Consider the following 17,524-nt stretch of genomic DNA (forward strand, 5'->3'; position numbering starts at 1 on the left):
GATACAGAGAACAAACTAGTAGTTACCACTGGGGGGGTACAATCTAGGGGTGGCAGAGTGGGAGGTACAAACTATAGGGTGTAAGACAGGATCAAGGATGTATGTACAACACGGGGAATAGAGCCAATATTTTGTTAATAACTGTAAATGGAAAGTAACCTTTAAAAATTGTATGAATTTTTTTAAAACAAGGTAAACACGGGTGAACCCCATTCTTTGCTGGAAGAGGTGGGGTGACATTGGTGATGGAGCCATTCATTGACTTAACAAGCCAACAGCCTTTCAGGGTTTAGTAAAGCTGTGACTTGGGTGAGGCATGAAGTGCCTGGTGGAGACAGTGGGCAACAGGGCCCTGTGAGGGGCCACAAGTCTGCAGCATCAGAGCCAGCAGCTGGCGCAACCTATGGTGTTGATCAGGAGAACTCTGTGGTGCAGGCAGGCTGGGGACAGGGCCCTGAGGAAGAGGGACAGTTGAATAATCAGAAGATCAGGGATGAGGTGGCACCCAAATAGGGAAGCAAGCCGAGCAAAGGAGGTGGGGAGTGAGGTGGGCGGTCAGTACGGGGAGATCTGGACGAGCATCTGGAAGCAAACCTAAGTGCTCCACCATTTTTGAAGATTTTTGAGCTCAAGGATAATTTAATCATAATGTAAGGCCAATTTTGAGGATTTTTATCCTCTCCTGTATCTTCAAAAGTAACCTGGATGGAAGTGAAAAGCACAGTGGGTGACAAACCAAAGACTGAAGTCATCGTGAGTGGTTCCAAATTTAGGACAAAATCGTTAACAGTCAACACATATATATGTCCCCATGAGGGGTGCTATTTTTGTACATATTAAATCATGTTATGAGGCAAGTTTTGTCGTGCCCATCTTACAGATGAGAAAACTGAGGCTTGAAGAGACTGAAGCAATTTGCCCTGAGTTCATGTGGCTGAGAAAGGGCAGAGCCAGGAATAAACCCAGGCTGTCTGGCTCCAGGGTCTCCCAGGAAGAAGTCAGCCTGAGGTCCGTGTACTACTTGGCCCACCAGGATGCTGCTCAGAGGGCTCCGAGCATGGACTTTAATGTTTGGGGTTGCCATCTTGAAATTCTTCATTTTATCTTTGAATCTGTGTTTTGTAAGGGTAGCGCAATGGGACAGTAGAGCATGTCCGGGGGCACGTGGAGCATTGGTTCACCTGCAATCCCACCTCCTGCCCATTTCCCACTAGTTCTGCCTGCCCTGTTGGCCCCTTCTCACTCCTGGCCGGCTGCCACCTCCCCCTCCACATCCTGGTTCAGGGACCAAGGTGCAGACACAGTGAGGGTTGGGGTCAGGATGCGGTTTGGCAGTCCAGGTACTGAGGGTCCCCGAGAGGAGAATGCATCCTCCGAGGGGGTGCCAGTTTGCCTTGGGGTGGGGTCGGGGGGAAATGCCTGACTGCAGTTCCTCACCCCTGACGCATGGGTCCTACAACTGATGCGCCCCAGAAACCCTTCCTTGGCCAGTGGGCCACGCGCATGCACTCACTCGCAGGCCAGAGCCCCCGGCACTTGAGAGAGTCCACACAACCCCCAAGTGGCCCCATGCCGCAAGGAGCACAGTGCGAAACAGCAAATAAACGTCAGCACGGCAGGTTAAGAGAGAGACTCAAAAGACAGGAAAATGTTTTCTGCTTTAGTTCTTTATAACATTACTCTTTAACTGCTTTATTTTTTGAGGTATAATTGACAATAACATTATGTTAATTTCCGGTGTACGACATAATGGCAATATTGATATACACATATTGCAGAATGATCACCGCAGTAAGTCCAGTTAACATCCATGACTCTAGTTACACATTTCGTTTTCTGTTGATGAGAATTTTCGAGATCCACTCTCCTAGCCACTTTCAAATATGTACTGCACTATTATTAATTATAGTCACTGTGCTGTACATTACATCTCCATGACTTTTTTCATTTTAAAACCGGAAATTTGTATCTTAGACCTCCTTCACCCATTTTGTACTCCTCCAACCCTACCCTAGGCAACCACCAGTGTGTTCTCTGTATATATAAACTGGGGGTGGGTTTGGTTTTCGTTTTTTCATTCAGTGTTTAAGCCAGATCATCAGATATTCATATTTGTCTGACTTATTTCACTTAACATAATACCTTTTGTGTCCGTCCATGTTGTTGCAAATGGCAAGACTTCTTTTTTATGGCTAAACAATTGTCCATTGTGTATATATATACCACCATTGCTTTAGGCATTTATCCATCCATGGACATTTAAGTTGTTTCCTCATCTTGGCTATTGTAAATAATGCTGCAGTGAACATGGGCTGTGTATACCTTTTCGAATTAGTGCTTTTGCTTTCTTTGGATAACTACCCAGGAGTGGGATTGCTGGATCATTTGGTAGTTCCATTTTTAATTTTTTGAGGAACTTCCATCTTGTTTCCACAGTGGCTGCACCAGTTTATGTTCCTACCAACAGTGCACAAGGGTTCCCTTTTCTCCACATCCTCACACACTTACTGTGTCTAGTCTTTTTGGTAATAGCCATTCTGACAGGTGTGAGGTGATGTCTCCTTGTGGTTTTGATTTGCATCCCCCTGAAGATGAGTGATGCTGAGTATCTTTTCATGCATCCTTTGGCCATCTGTATGTCTTCTTTAGAAAAATGTCTAATCAGTTCCTCTGCCCATTTTCCAATTGGATTTTTTGTTTCTTTGCTATTGAATTGTATGAGCTCTTTATATATGTTGGATACTAACCCCTTCTCAGACACATTTGCAGATAGTTTCTCCCATTCAGTAGATTGCCTTTTCATTGTGTTGATGGTTTGCTTTGCTGTATGGAAGCTTTTTAATTTTGTTTGTTTGGTTTTTTGTGGGGGTAATTAGGTTTGTTTGTTTACTTGTTTGTTTGTTTGTTTGTTTAATGGAGGTACTGGGGATTAAACCGAGGACCTCATGCATGCTATGCATGCACTCTACCACTGAGCTATACCCTCCCCTCTTACAGAAGCTTTTTAGTTTAATGTAGTCCCACTTGTTTATTTTTGCTTTTGTTGCCTTTGCTTTTGGTGTTAAATCTAAAACAATCATCACCAAGATCGACATCAAGCATCTTTTCCTGTGTTTTGAACAAGGGGCCCAGCATTTTCATTTTGCACTGAAACTGCGCTTATGCAGTCAGCCCTGGCCTCCTGGGTGACCTCAGTCAGGTGATCGTCTCTGTACTTCAGTTTCTTCGCTTGGAAAATGGTGACGTCTTTGCAGGGGTAGCATCAATTCAGACAGTATAATTCAGTCATGCTTCCCCACCCTCTTTCCTTCTGTTTTCCTCTACATAGCCTGCCCTCCTCTTAACTTGCTGGATTGATTTATCCATCAGTCAGTCCCCAGGTGATTAACTGATTAATGAATTAATTAATTAATCACCTGGGGAGCGATGGATAAATGGATAGGCTGATGGAAAGCGAGAGAGGTATTTCATAGTTAGAAACTGAGAAACATACAGATAGATGGGAAATGCGTAGAGCTGTATACACATATGTAGCTGTATAGAGAGGGGTGCAAAAATGCATCCGTGTACATTCCATAACATTCTGTACTTAAATATTTGTATTATTCATGGCCTTTTTTATTTTAACTTATGAAATGTCATTTACACTGAGCCCAACACTCAGCTCTCCTCATGAAATCTACTGAGTCATCACTAAACCCGCTCGGAGAAGGAAAAGAACATTTTCACAGCACTCTTTACTCAGCATCTGGGGCATTGAAACCTCAGTACTGGGTGCGGGAGGTGGGACTCCACAGACCTGGCTGCCCAGGGTGCAGAGTCTTCCCCTGCTGGAGCCCGGGGCTGGGGGCTCAGAGCTCTGGCTTGGACCCTCCTTGGGAGCACAATTTCAGTGTCAGCATCTGGGATCCTTGCAAAAGAGGCTGTGAGACAATCCCAGCTGGAGAGAGAAGGTCAAAATCTTTCTACCTTTGGTACCAGGACTTGTCTGCTTGAAAACACAGCTGTGAGCCCTGCACGTGCCTTTACTGTGTGGCTGCAGTTAGTATGTGTGCATTGCACCCTAACACATGTCTAGAGTTCAATACAATCATGGAAACAAGAATCCAGTAGAAACACTGTTTTATAAAAAGGTCCTTCAAGGCCGTGAATTTCAAAAGAAAAGTCCAAGCATGTCACTGTCCTTCCAGCTGTAAGCCTGGAATAGGTTGCTCTGCCTTGTCCAGGTACCAAAAAATGCCAAAGTGGGCAACTCCAGAACAGGTCTTCTTTGGAGGGTGGAATCCAGTCTGTTGGCAGAACGGTTTTCATCAGTCCTGACATCCCCTCCTGAATTGTGATTGTGGTGTCATGCTTTTTCCTCTCTGAAAACTGTCAACAGCAAAACTGACAGGTTTCGTCCTTGTTCGTGGAGGAGCTGCCTGGGAACCCAGGTCACAGCCAAGAGTGCCGCAGCGACACGGCACGGTGGTGCTCAGGATGGTCTCCAGAGGAGCCCGGCGAGCGGGTCTCCCAGGAGGCCTTCCCTGTGGAAGCTGGTGATGGGAGCTCACTATGGTCCCTGGAGATCCAAAGCTGATTGGTTTTTGCTTATTTCCACGCAGTGTGACAACGAAGACGACTACAGGGAGGTCAAGAAGGCCCAGGGAGAGAAGGAGAGCTCTTCACGACTGACTGCCTCTGCCAACGGTACTTTGTCTGCAAACCACTGCAACGTGAGCATCAGCAGGTATGCGTGCTCCCGCCGAGGCAGAGCCAGCTGGGCGGCTCTCTGGGCCTGAGAATCACATGCCATCACTGGGGAGAGTCAGGGCTTTTTTAATGACTGCTCTGCTCAGGGTCTCCAGACTGGCTTCCCATCGTTTACCTAAGGCTGACCATCCTGCCTGGAGAGGTGCCTCGTATCATAGCTCTGGTGTCACAAAAGACCAGGTCCTAGTTACACACGGTTCTGTCCTTTCAAAAATACACCCTCCACTCTGACAACTTAAAAACTGAATTTTCCAACCATCATTTTAAGAGCCAGTAAACCTATGAGAACACTTAGCTTATAACACAAATGAAAAAATATATAAACTTGAGTGGAATCTCCCTATGACACACCCGAAGGTCTTGGATATAGCTGAATTTGCAGTGTGAGACAGGATCTGGGTCTCCAAGGTCAAACAGCCAACAGTCAGTCCTCTTAAGGGGTTCCAGATGGACCTGCAAGGCCCTGAATCCCCTCTGTGACGAATGGCCTCCCGGCAAAGCATGGTCAGGTATTTATTATAAGCAAGCAGCTTAGCATCAGTCATAGAAGCTCTTTCCATTTAGAAATAGCACGGCTCGGAAAGCGCTTTTCCTCTGCTAAGACACTCCTCACTCTCCCTGACTGTGTACAGAGAACTTTTAAGGGGAGATTAATGTTTCAGCGCAACACATAAAAATGTAAACCAAAAGGTTAGGAGAAGATATAGAGCAGTATTAAAGCTTGAGAGGAAATTGGAGAGCGAGGGCTCCCGAGCACAGGCTCACTGCAGTGTTCGAGTCACCTTGGGAAGAAGGGCGAGGGCCCTTGAAGGTCTGAGCGGGAGGCAGAGCAGCACACACGAGCTGGCTTGGCCCACCGTCTGCCGTGCCCAGCAGATGCTATCCCAAAAGACGGGGGAAATGTGAATGGGGAAAATGTGGTTCCAAAGTGCGTTTTGAAAGTGCGCTCGAGTTCTCTAGCGCTTCTTCCTTAATGCCTGAAATAACCTTGCCAGCAGATCTTGCAACCACTATAATTTCTGGTAGTGCTGAGTGTAAGCAGTGTCTCACGATGTCTGCAGCAACTGATATGACATGAAAATACCCGTGATTTCCACAATCACAGGAATTGCTAATACAGCTCCTGCTAAACCACTATTCTTGCCTTCATTCATTGTTAATGGGAATCATCTCTATCAGTGAGAGATTAATGAAAATGAAGACGTAACTTTTTTTTTTCCATCCCAGTTTGGAGACCCCAGGATAATAGCTCGTGCTCGAGAGCCTTGGCCTGGCAGGGCCTGCTGGCTCTTGACAGTTTTTACTTCTGTTAAGTAATGCCACAATGCATGTGAAAGTGCCTTGAGTTCTAGGAAAGGGAGTCTGCGTACCTCTGGAATTCTGGTTACCACTGTCAAGCTTTCCCAGTGTAGTAAGACAGTGCTATATATACGGTGATCGCCTGTCCCAAGAGGTAATCGCAAGAAAGTTTCAAAGTTACTTTGGTCAATTGGAATATACAGACGTATGATGATGAAGAAGAAATAACCAGATGTCCATGAAAGTATTCAACGTAACAATTTAGTTTTCCATGAACATTTAAAATCATGTAGTATGTAAAATAATGGAGACTTAGAAATACGACTTTTTCACTCACATGTCGAGACACAGACTGTTCAGTCTGTCTTCGACAGCAATGTCTTCATCCTCACAGGCTGAGTCACTTTTGATTCACCCAAGGCAGCTTTCCAGGACACATCTTCTCACTGCTAAGTTGTTAGACGTGCAGTGCTTTTTGAACCAGAAATCTGTCATCAGAAATTCTACCCCTACACATAGGTATTTGCATAACTTTAAGAACCTTGGCTTCTGATCTGTTCTAGAGGTCTGTGTTGGTAATGTCTACACTATGACTAAGGAAATTGCTTTTTGAAGTGACTTTAATGGCTTGTTTGCAGTGACAGCCAACACACACAATTAAGAAGTCATAACTCCAGGAATAATGACTAAATCTTTGTTAAATGAATTTGCCTTTTTTTAACTGACTCTACGAAGTGACTAACTTCTAGAAGCATCCCAAATTAGCAGTGATTGGGTTTATTTCAGGCTAATGCGTCTTGCCAATTTTTTTTTTTTCCAAAGTGAAGTCGTGGAGAGAGCCCCATCAACATAGTACGTATTGCAGAGACTCGAACAGAAGTGACTCCCTTCTCTGATGGTTAATTTGGGGAGGATTTATATTCAGGCACAGACAATAATTTTGAAGGTAAAATAAGGAGCTAGGAATCAGAAAATGTGATTTCTAAGGACAGTTTTCTGTTCTCTGCTTATTCTGATCAATGCCTGTTTAGCTCAGAAACCTAACAACCAGAAGTTGGATTCATGCTTTGCAGGTGATTCTGTGATTCTGTTCTTCGCCATATAATAATTAGTGCAAGCTCAGGTGTAGCAGAAGTCCTTTAGGAAGTAAAGAGCTTGTGCATCATTGGAGTTTCCTGTTGTTTACACTTGTTAGGAAACCAGTAAGTTGTTTGTTGTGTGTTTTGAGATCCTTGGATGAAACACTTGAGAAATGAAAGTGTTGTTATTCTTAGCCATTTAACCCCAGAATTACTATTCTTTCTGAGAGGACGAGTAAAGAAACAACGAATGAAATTTGCTTCTTGTTTGTCTCGGTCCTAACGCTGCAGAATTGTTTCCTGGCATAATAATTTCCAATCAGCATCTTCCCACCAGCAGGTTTTACATGGGAGGTCCGGGTCATATCGAGAACAGTTACCTTTCCCTGCGCTGACTGTGTGACGCTCCGTTACTGTGATTTCCTTTCTCAGCTTGGCAATACCAATAAACAAAAATGAAAAAATGCTGCGGTCGCCCATCTCCCCCGCATCCGACGCGTCTAAACACAAATACTCAGGTGAGGACTTCACCTCCTGCGGCCGACCCGGCAGCAATGGCTTGCTTACCTCCGCCTCCGCCAGCAAGAAGCATAAGCCGGAGAGCCAGCTGCCGACCCACGCCGGGGACGTCACGGTAGGTGGATGCACTCCTGCCCCAGTTACAACTGGCCTGGAACGGAGCTCGCCCCCAACTCTGTCCCCAGCCCCACCCAGTCTGAACGCAGGCGGGAGGTCCCGCAGAGAAGCGCCCGCTGCTGCCCCGGGAAGACCCCACGAGGGAGCAGACAGCTGCGGAAGAAGGAAGGGGGCGGGCATCCTGAGCCTCTCCTGCCTGGGGATGAGTCCTCTTTGTGGGACTTCATTTCCCATTCTGAAAAGACACAGCCCCAAAGTCATACTCCCGGGACAAAGCAGATTGGGAGTTTGGGGCCAACCAGCCTTTATATTTGAAAAGATTCCTTGCCCCGAGGCAGGGTTAAATCTGGCCTTGAAAACCCAGGACACAGTGGTGGGGCGCCCCCTCTGCCTTGGTGACCAGCGTAGCTGGCCAGTGTGGCACCCCCGCCACCACCCCTCTTCCAGTGACCTTGTCACTGGTGATTCCAACGCCCTGCATTCCCTGGGGCACTTGGGTCCACCGTCCCTCTGGCCTTACAGCTTGTCACCAGGTGATTTGGGGCCAGTTGCTTAATCTCTTGAGCCTGTTTGATTTGCAAAATGGTGGTGATAAGATTTACGTGAGGCGGCACCATCTGAAGAACCCCACACCTGTGGACCCCTGTGCAACTAACAGCACATGTTCTTTCCTCTTTCCTGCCACTCACTGTCTAACAGCTGGGGGCCCTGGACCATGCATCCTCCAGGTACATTATTTAATCCGAGGCTTTCCCCAGGGAGTTCTGTCAGGTCTCTGCACACATCTACACCAGCAGGGCTGTGTGAGGCAGGGCAGGAGAGACATGGGACTAGGACTCTGCAAAGAAAACAGGGGGAGGCAGTATTTCATGCTTTACCCCATGAATTAAAGGGGGGGGAATGTTATTAGAAGGTCCTGCAAGAGCCTAAGTCTTATTGTACCATCAGGAAATCAACCCCCTTAGGCACCCTTAGTTGAGAGCAATTATCTTTAATTCTAGGATACAAGTATCTGAGACAACTGTAACAGAAAAACCTGAAATAAGAAGCTAACAATTCAAATTTTAAAACAAAACTTTTCTTGGCCTCTAGATTCATATATCACAAGCAACTTGTGCTGTACACCAGAACTTGACAAATTGTAGCTGACTATACTTCAATTAAAAAAATAAATAAGCAAGAAACTATGATATGCAGAGACTTGGAAACCAGTGATGGACTTTATTTAGCCATTCTTTCACTGAACAGGTGTTTATCGAGCAAGTTCCTACTGTGTGCCAGGCACCGTGCTAAGCAGCAGAGATGCATTGATGATGTAACAGACTCGGTCTCTGCCTGCACGAAGCCTGCAGCCTTGCTGGGGAGCGCCACTCAGCCACTCACAGGGGTCACGCACATCCATAATTTACTCCCTGTGTGCCAGAAAGGAAACGCCCGGAGGAATAGAGGCTCCCTGAGAAGCAGTGTTGATCTGCATGTACAATCGGTCCATGTTTAAAGAAGCATTTGTATACACTCCACAACGTCTTTATCCAGTCTTTTTCTTTATTTCAACAAAAAGCACCCTAGGCTCCAACCTAGAACACAGAACACAACATACTCTGTCTAACAGGTTGCTCCTTCAGCCAGGTGGCCAGTTTCTCAAAGAATGATGTGTGTGTTTCTTGTTTAGAAAGCGGCTCACAACGCTTCCGAGAACGTTCTCCACAAGTCACGGCCACAGACAGAGCCATGGTCTCCAGGCTCCAACGGCCACAGGGACTGCAAGAGGCAGAAACTTGTCTTCGACGACATGTAAGCGTGGACGCTTTGTTGATGCGGTCGGGGCCGGGGAGGTGGTTTATATGCTTCGCATTTACAGTGTGGCCGTTTCTGTCCTGTGACTGTCAGTTATGTGTGGCTCTCTCGAAGGGAAGTGGAGCCTCACTCTGAGTGTGCCCCAGAGAGTCCCGGGGGACTTTTGAGTGACTAAAACACCCAGTCCTGATGGGGTGGCTTCCAGGATGTTAGAAAACTAAGGCAAATGGCATTAATGAGTCTTATCTGAGCACCTGTATTTGGGCTTGTATGCTACCAGGAAGAGAAACTTTCTCCTTTTTGTAAATTGTAACAGGCAAAGAGTAATAGTGATTCACTCCCGAGAGCTTTTTTTCCCCTCTAAAATGCTACAGTCTTTATAACAATGTAAACAGTTCTTACACAGGAAAAATATCCAGTCATCCATCTCCCAGTCCTAGCACCGAAACCCAAGTGTTACTCCCATTCCTGGCATCAATTTAAGAGGAGGAGGAACAAAAGAAGAAGATGCATAAATATAACATCCTGGGATGCTCTTGAGATGCTGCAAATGACAAATGAGAAATGATAAAATGATACTATAAATTATTTAGGCTCTTAGGGAAAAAATATGTGTCAAGGACAAGCCTGGCAGGCAGACGATGTGGTTTCAAGAGTTTGGCTTGAGTCCCGTTTTCAATTTTAGCTGCTCACCAGTCGTGCAGTGTGTGTCTGTGTGAGGTGGTCCTTAAATCCCTGGGGGATGGTGGGGAGGGGTGTGAGAGTCTGCCCTCTGGCTGCTTATAGCCTGGCTGGGGGACAGACTGCAAACCCCAAACCCCACCCACAGTCAGGAAGTAAAATGACGGTAAATGTACCTGAGTCCCAGCTTCCTAGTCAGGAAAAGGGATGGTCATGACACTGGTCTCCTGGGGGCTGTCTTGAGATCCAGTGAGATGGTCTATCCATCGAGCGATCATCTAGAGATTGAAAGCCCCATGCAATGTGATGGCCTTTCCACCCTCATCTTTCTTCCCTCCTTTTCTCCAATCCTAACTTCATCCAGAGCACAGGTGAGGTCTGTCCATTCACCTCTGAGAAGCAAGAATATGACGGTGTAGTCCTCAAGCTCTTCTTGGACTTTGTGAAGTTAATCAGGGCACAGACTTTGGGGGCTGAAAGCCATATCAGTATTTTCTTTGTTTAGTTATCAAACACATTCCAAGATAACAGGATACACAACAGTGTAAGGGTGGCCCAGGAGGACGTGGGTTTTTCTCCTCTCCCCAGGGCTGCTGCAGCTGCCCTCAGCCTCAGGTAGGCTCTCCCCCTGACCCTCACACCCGCCCTCCCCTCATGGCCACTGCCCTGGGAGCCAGGGAGGTGGTAATTAATCCCCGGGGTTGGGGGGGGTGGTGGAAGTACAGTCAGTCAGCCAGCTACATACATAATTAGGGTTCGGCGGTGTAAATCGTTCAAGTGAGCTTTAACCATCTGTAAAAACAGGAGGTCAGAAGTGTGTTTAATGACAGTTTGGAAATCTGCATTCAGAAGATGTAGAAATCTTTTGATTTTCATATTAATTAAATATGTTCTCCCCACTATTAAGAAGCAGAATGAGAGAGCACTTATATGGGTGGGCCAGCCTCTGTATCGTTCAGGTTGTAACCCAGTTCTTTGACGAATTAAAAACAGCTATATAGGGGAGGGAGTAGCTCAGTGGTAGAGCACATGCCTGGCATGCACGAGGTCCTGGGTTCAATCCCCAGCACCTCTATTAAATAAATAAATAAAAGGATGAATTAAAAAAAAATACCTGTCTTAGAAAGCAAGCCTTTATAAGACAGAAATGTGTCTGTAGAAATAATTCAAAGCCTACCTATCCATTTTACCAAGCCCAAGATCCCCCTTATTCATCTCAAGAAGCTTGCAGGTGTTATCAAAGACCTGGACTTAGAGAGAGAAAAAGAAAGGAATAATCTAACAGTATGATCAAACACACGTGCAGTAAACACTAAGGCACTCAAAGCATCAGACATGTTAAGAGCACGGTATTTAAACACACGTGTATGGAAAATTAAAATGTAAGGAGTTTTCCAGTGAGAGGACCAGAAAGCTAAATCTGAAACAGCAACAACCTGATGGTTGTGCTTCAACCTGTAGTGTCTTGGACTGTTTACAAGAGGAAAGGTTTCTCAGTCTGCTGGGAAGGCGGCTCACGTAGTTTTGTCACTATCTGATCAACGAAGAGGCTGTTATCGTTCGTTCTTCCCGTTAGCAACGTGTCTGATTTTTCTGGCTGACAGCTGCAATAAAACTGTTTCTCCTTTTATGCATATAGATACAATAGAATGAAAAAGCACTCTCACATATCCATCCTTTGGAGAGGTAGACATCATGTTCCAATTGCCATGTGTCCGGATTGCTTTGCAATCCACGACAGTAAACGAAACATGCAACTCAAACAGCCACGCAACCACCGAACTAAGAAAGTCGTGGGAAGACTCTTCAAGCTGGAAAAGCAAAACCAGGCATTGTCTCTTCCTCGGAACAATGAAAATCAGGGTCCCTTAAGAGATCACTGGACTAGGAAGTCACCTAAAATGGTGCAAAGTGTCTCCCAGCTTCCCCTGGTGTGTGTGCTGAGCACTTAATAAGCGCCAGGCGCAGTGCCAAGAGCAGGGATATACGATGCATTAATTCTCAGTCGGCAACTCAAGGGAGATGGAGGCACAGGGGTGGCCTCTCCAGGAAGGGACCACAGACTTCCGCCTCATCCTCCTCCCTCTCCGCCCGGCACCAGCGGCCTCACCAGCAGCCTCTCGGACCCATGAGGACCTGACTCCTGTCACTTCCCTTGACTTCTCCGCACTGAAGGTGTCATCAGGCAAGGGAATGACCAAAGAGAGGCCACCAGAAGGAAAGAAAGAACTAGAGAATTAGCACCGGCATAATTCAGAGTTGATGGAAATCCAGTGATCGCCATCCAAAAAGTAACAGATGCCCTACTGCCATGTTAATTTTTTAAAGCCGCGTCTTGTAGCTTTAAAAAAAAAAAGTAAACTCATCCTTTTGTATTATAAATACTTGTTCATGGTTGAATAAACATGCGATTCAGACAACAGCTGAATCCAGCGGGCATTTAGATGTCAAGTGTTGAGTGGACCCAGCCAGTGGAACATTCCCCGGGGCAATGCCTGCATTCTTTTTTTCTTTCTTCTTCCCTGAATGTCAGAAATCTACTACATGCAGGTAAATTTAAATTCCTGGGCTTCCAGCCTCTTGTCGTATGTTACGTACCAATTAAACAGGCACCAGTTTGCGCCTTCGGGAGGCAGATGGAGCTGAACAGAATAACACTTCTTTTAAAAATGTGATCCAGGTCAGCTTGTTCCACAGGCTCAGCTTGGAGGCGGCGTGACTACACCTCCTCCTTGACTTTTAGCCGCGTGTGATATTCAGCTCAACAGCCACAGTTTTAAGGTGATACTGGTGCGATTACCAAACTTGTGAGAATTTATGTGCATGAGTGACAGCGCCCAATTCAACTCAAAGCCTAAAAATTGATCTTATTAGTGCAAAGCCATGAGCCCTAGTCATAATTAGTGATGGGGGATTTCTTGGCCGGGGAAAACTGAGGGAACAACTGTGTCGTGAAGGCCTCGGTACAGAAGTCTGGGCAGAGCTGAGTGGGGAAACGCTTGGCCTCCATTTCCACCTGCCATATTGCTGAGCTGAGGAGCCAGAGAAGCCTGGTGCCAGCACTGCCTGCTGCTCCCAGAAGGATGTACTGTCTCTTGCCCACATTTCATGAGGAAGAGTCAGTCACGATCACATTCAGCCCAACCACCAAATGTCCCATCTGTCCCCATGGCACCAGCAACAGGGGCCCAGCTACTTAAACCTCCCGACCCTGAGGAAGGACTCCCTCGTGTGCGGGGCTGAAGCCACAGCCTGTGAGATGTGGCTGGCGGGGCAGGAAGAGGGAGCTGGCATTTGCAATGTAATTATGCTCATTAGCCTCATAGCTAAAAGGATTTTCATTTTATAGGGGATGAAAGATTCCTGTATGGAAAAGGTCGGATGATTTAGTCAAAGGACACCAATTAAAATCCTGGAGTAGGTGACATTACATCACGGCAAAGCCCCCCACCCCCACCCCCACGGAGGGCTTGCTGTGGCCACTCTTCCCTCCCGAGGGGCTCCCCTTACCAGTCACTTCAAAGCTGGACCCCACTTTTCCTGGTACACCATTAGGGTGTGTTTCTGGGTTTTTTTGTTTGGTTGGTTTTTTTTGATGGCGGTACTAGGGATTGAACCCAGGACCCCATGCATGCTGAGCACGCTGTCTGCCGCTGAGCTGTACCCACCATCCCAACCTTTCTATTCTTCACATGAAATTTTTTCCATTATGAAGTCCCTCTCAGCCAGGTTTTTATTTTATTCTTACCAAAACCAAGAAAGAAAGAAAAAAAAAAAGACTAGGCTGGAGGGTTGGAGGAAGCAGAGGGCGGGGACAAGGCCTGTCAGATATCCCTGTTGGAAATCTGAGCTCTCCGCTCATTTTAAGGGCTTTGTGAAATTATTTTACCTTAAACATCACCCCCAGAGAAGAACCACAATCAAGTTGATGAGTTTCCATTTCAACAGAAAGTTGCATATGATCGAATGACAAAAACCTGCCGCATTTAGCCTGTGTGTCCTGGAGAGCACACGCTGTTTTCTGCTTGTGGCCAAGAGAGGAGGTGGCGCCTACAAGAGCCTGTTGTGGCCTGCAAGACACACGAAGAGGGTGACTAATGGCTCGTGCTTCTGAGAAGCCAGGGTCCGGGGACTGGGGGGTCCCAGCCAACATCAAGGTTATGGAAACAGAAACTGCATTTGAATCCCTGCTGCCTAAAAGCAGCCTTCCCTTGTCCTTCAGGAAGGGCTCACGCAGCCAACAGCAGCCTCCCACCCCCGGGGTCCCTGGCTCCAAAGTGCTCTCATCTACAGCGTTTGCTTCCTCAGTGCATTCAAAACAATCACTTAACTTCTTATGCGTTCGTCTTGGGGAAGAGAGTACCTCAAAGCTGGGGACACAGTAACAACTCGGGGCCCCTCACATGACAAGCTAACAGGACATCAGGTGACAAGTGCGTTTGGTGTGTTGTTGCCTAGTTGTCTGATTTGGATTTCAACTTCCCTAAGAAAATTATCCCGATTTGTGCAGTGCCAAGGAACCTGTTTGTTCAGACACGTTGAGAGCTCTCATCCCTGCCAGTTTTCACAAAACAGGCCGGCTCTGCGGAGGGGTGCACGTTTCACAGAGGTAGGAATTACAGAAAGAAGCCTGCCAGCCTCTCCGTGGGAGAGCGCTCAGCTCCATCTCAGCCACAAAGGAGAACAAAAAGCAAGGTTGCTCTAATACTCCCGTGCCAGAGGAAATATTAGGGTTGCTCAGACCCCACCGGGGCTGAGAACCAAGGCCACATGTGTGTGGGTGGGGGTGGGGGGAGGGTGAGGAGGGCCAGTTCCCTCTGGATCAAGTGCTCAGATTGTTACTGTTGCCGAGAGCGCTTGTAACAAAGGCACCTTGGCTAAGCTTCTGCTTTTAGATCCCTCTAGCCCCATTTCTGAAGAGCCCCAGATACCCGGTTAGTTACATGGTAGTTACCTGCATTAGTTTAACTGAACTTTTATTAGGTTTCCTCCCGTATCATCATAAAATACCGTCGCTGTGAGAAACTCTGAAGAATGTTATTATCAAAATGAAAAACAAAACTCTAGCTTTTCCATGTTAAAAAAAAAAAAAGATTCAGTGAAAGATCTGTTTGAACACTGAGATCATTAGATTTGAGTTTAGTGCCTTTGCTGTGTTATGTTCTGTAACTGCCACAAGGGTGACAATTTTACTTTCCTACTGACATGAACGTTGCCGTCAGAGTGACGCCTTTGTGACAGCTCAGATCCGCCGCCCGGCTGGACTGTCTGGGGGAGGTCCCATTGTCCCACTGCCTTTGTAATGATCTGCTCTTATAAAGTGTGGCTCCGGAAATCACCTGAAAGAGAAAACAGGCAATTAGCAGGCACTCTTCAGGGACGGTAAAGTGAGCCTTCTGCTGGAGGCAGAGATGAGAGTGCTGACGTGTATGAGAAGGGCCCCTGATGGTGCGTTTCCTCAGCATCTCAGGTGACTGTTGTAACTGCTGTGATGTGGTCGGAAACAGGTGTGTTACTTACCCACATACACTGTTGTGAGAGTTTGTGACTCCGCCTCGGTAGCAGGTTTGAAGAATCCATTTATACGCTGCAGAGAAAAACAGCTTGGATTAAGGAGCCCATATTAGGAGTTAGGTGCTGCTGCCACCCCTAGGGGTAACTTAGAAGGGTCAGAAAAACTAAGATGCCTTGGCTGATCGCCAAGAGAATTCTCTCATGAAAACAAAATGCATTTAAAAAAGAAAATGATGATCTGTTAAGGATGAGGTCTACGAAAAACAACAGGGCAAGAGAAAAATGACCAAACTCCTATATGAGCGTGGGGGACGGATAATGATGTGGAGAATTTCAGGTTGCCATGGAGATGTTCTCCGGCTCGATGGCTTCGAGGCTGCACCCCATCAGAAGCCACCTCTCCCTTCTAAGCTCGCAGTGAATGTGGCGGGGGGTGGGGGGTGGGGTGTCCGTCATTTACCTTCTCCTGTGTACCTAGAACTACAGGATGGAGAAGATCAAAGAGGTCTTCAGCAGGGCCCCCCGCTGAAAACGTTCCAGCTGCCAAATTGTACACATGCAGTGGCTGTAATGCAGCACAGCTCAGAAAGTCATTAAATAGACGGGAAGTATAAATAGGAATTGGGATCTGAGCTCAGGAGAGACATTGGTGAGCACGGACCAGTTACCAAGAAGGCCTTATGGCCTGAGAACCTGAGAGCCGGGAGCATCTGGCTCAGAGTAAGCACTTCCTGAATGAGCAGAGAGGAGTGTCCCGGGGAGGAGAAGGCTGGGCAGGGCTTCCAAGACAGCAGTGGCCTGTTAACAAGACGCAAGGAAACGCTCGGTGTGGCTGAGGGACGTGGTGAGGAGGTGGTAAGTTAGGAGGGTGGGGCCGGATTCTTGGGGACCTGCACTGAGATTTGACCTCATAGGCCCTGGAGATTGATTTGGGTCTGTGAGTAAGATGGTGATGTAATGAAAGCCATGGTATATCAACTGTGGTCAAGGGTTAAAGCTCGGGGGTAGACTGGATGGAAGTGAAACTGGAGGCCCAGAGAGGTGGTGAGAGCCTAGATGTGGGTGGGGGGTGCGGTCACTGAGAAAAAGAAATGCCTGCAAGGAAGCATTCACAGCATTTGATAACAGAGGGGGAGGAATGGAAGGATAAACTCCTCTCCTGAACAGATAGTCCCCAGGACCCCGTCTGAAGCTCAGGAGTCAGATCTGGGTTTGGGCTAGAGGTAGGGTCTGGTCTTACACTTTGGGGCGTTCAGCAAAAAGAAAAACCAATACTGCAGAGGACTTTTAGGGCAGTGAAACTGTTCTGTATGATAACGTAATGGTGGATTCATGCCCTTATACATTTTTCAAAACCCGAAGAACGTGTAACTCCAGGATTGAGCCCGAACGTAAACTCTGGACTTCGGGTGATAATGACACATCAGTGTAAGTGTCTCGGTTGTAACACACGTGCCGCTCTGGTGAGCGATGCTGGTAGTGAGGGAGGCCTGTGTCCGAGCAGGATGTGTATGGGAATTCTGTGCTTTCCGCTTAACTTTTCTGTGACCCTAACATTGCTCAGAAAGATAAAGTAAGTCCATTAAAAAAAAGAACCACAACAAAGGTAACGTAAATTGCTGGAGTTGGCATCAGAGACCCAGTGGAGAGCCAACATGTGTTCTGAGTGTTGCCACCCTAAGTCACATGGACCCTGGTCGGATATAAGCTTTATTCAGCGGCCAAAGGACAGAGAAGCAGAAACTAAGTTCACAAATCAACTTCTC

The 17,524-nt window shown here is 46.9% G+C and overlaps 1 protein-coding gene across 6 annotated transcripts in view; it reads left to right on the forward strand.

The window, feature by feature from the left end:
• The window catches only part of AFF3 (ALF transcription elongation factor 3), a 493,384-nt gene that overhangs the window by 427,701 nt on the left and 48,159 nt on the right, over positions 1-17,524 (forward strand). For 5 of the 6 annotated variants that reach the window (XR_010378788.1, XR_010378787.1, XM_064481854.1 and 2 more), the window contains 3 exons: positions 4,605-4,729; positions 7,563-7,764; positions 9,439-9,560. Coding sequence is in view for 4 of the 6 variants with exons in the window: in XM_064481854.1 (XP_064337924.1) it covers positions 4,605-4,729; positions 7,563-7,764; positions 9,439-9,560 (449 nt within the window). In the remaining 2 variants the exon portion in view is untranslated. Of the gene's footprint in view, positions 1-4,604; positions 4,730-7,562; positions 7,765-9,438; positions 9,561-11,883; positions 12,543-17,524 lie in introns of those variants that run through there. The other variant, XM_064481857.1, reaches the window with a different exon arrangement.

The sequence above is a fragment of the Camelus dromedarius genome, chromosome 33 (assembly GCF_036321535.1).
Source record: "Camelus dromedarius isolate mCamDro1 chromosome 33, mCamDro1.pat, whole genome shotgun sequence".
In the NCBI taxonomy this organism is placed as follows: domain Eukaryota; kingdom Metazoa; phylum Chordata; class Mammalia; order Artiodactyla; family Camelidae; genus Camelus; species Camelus dromedarius.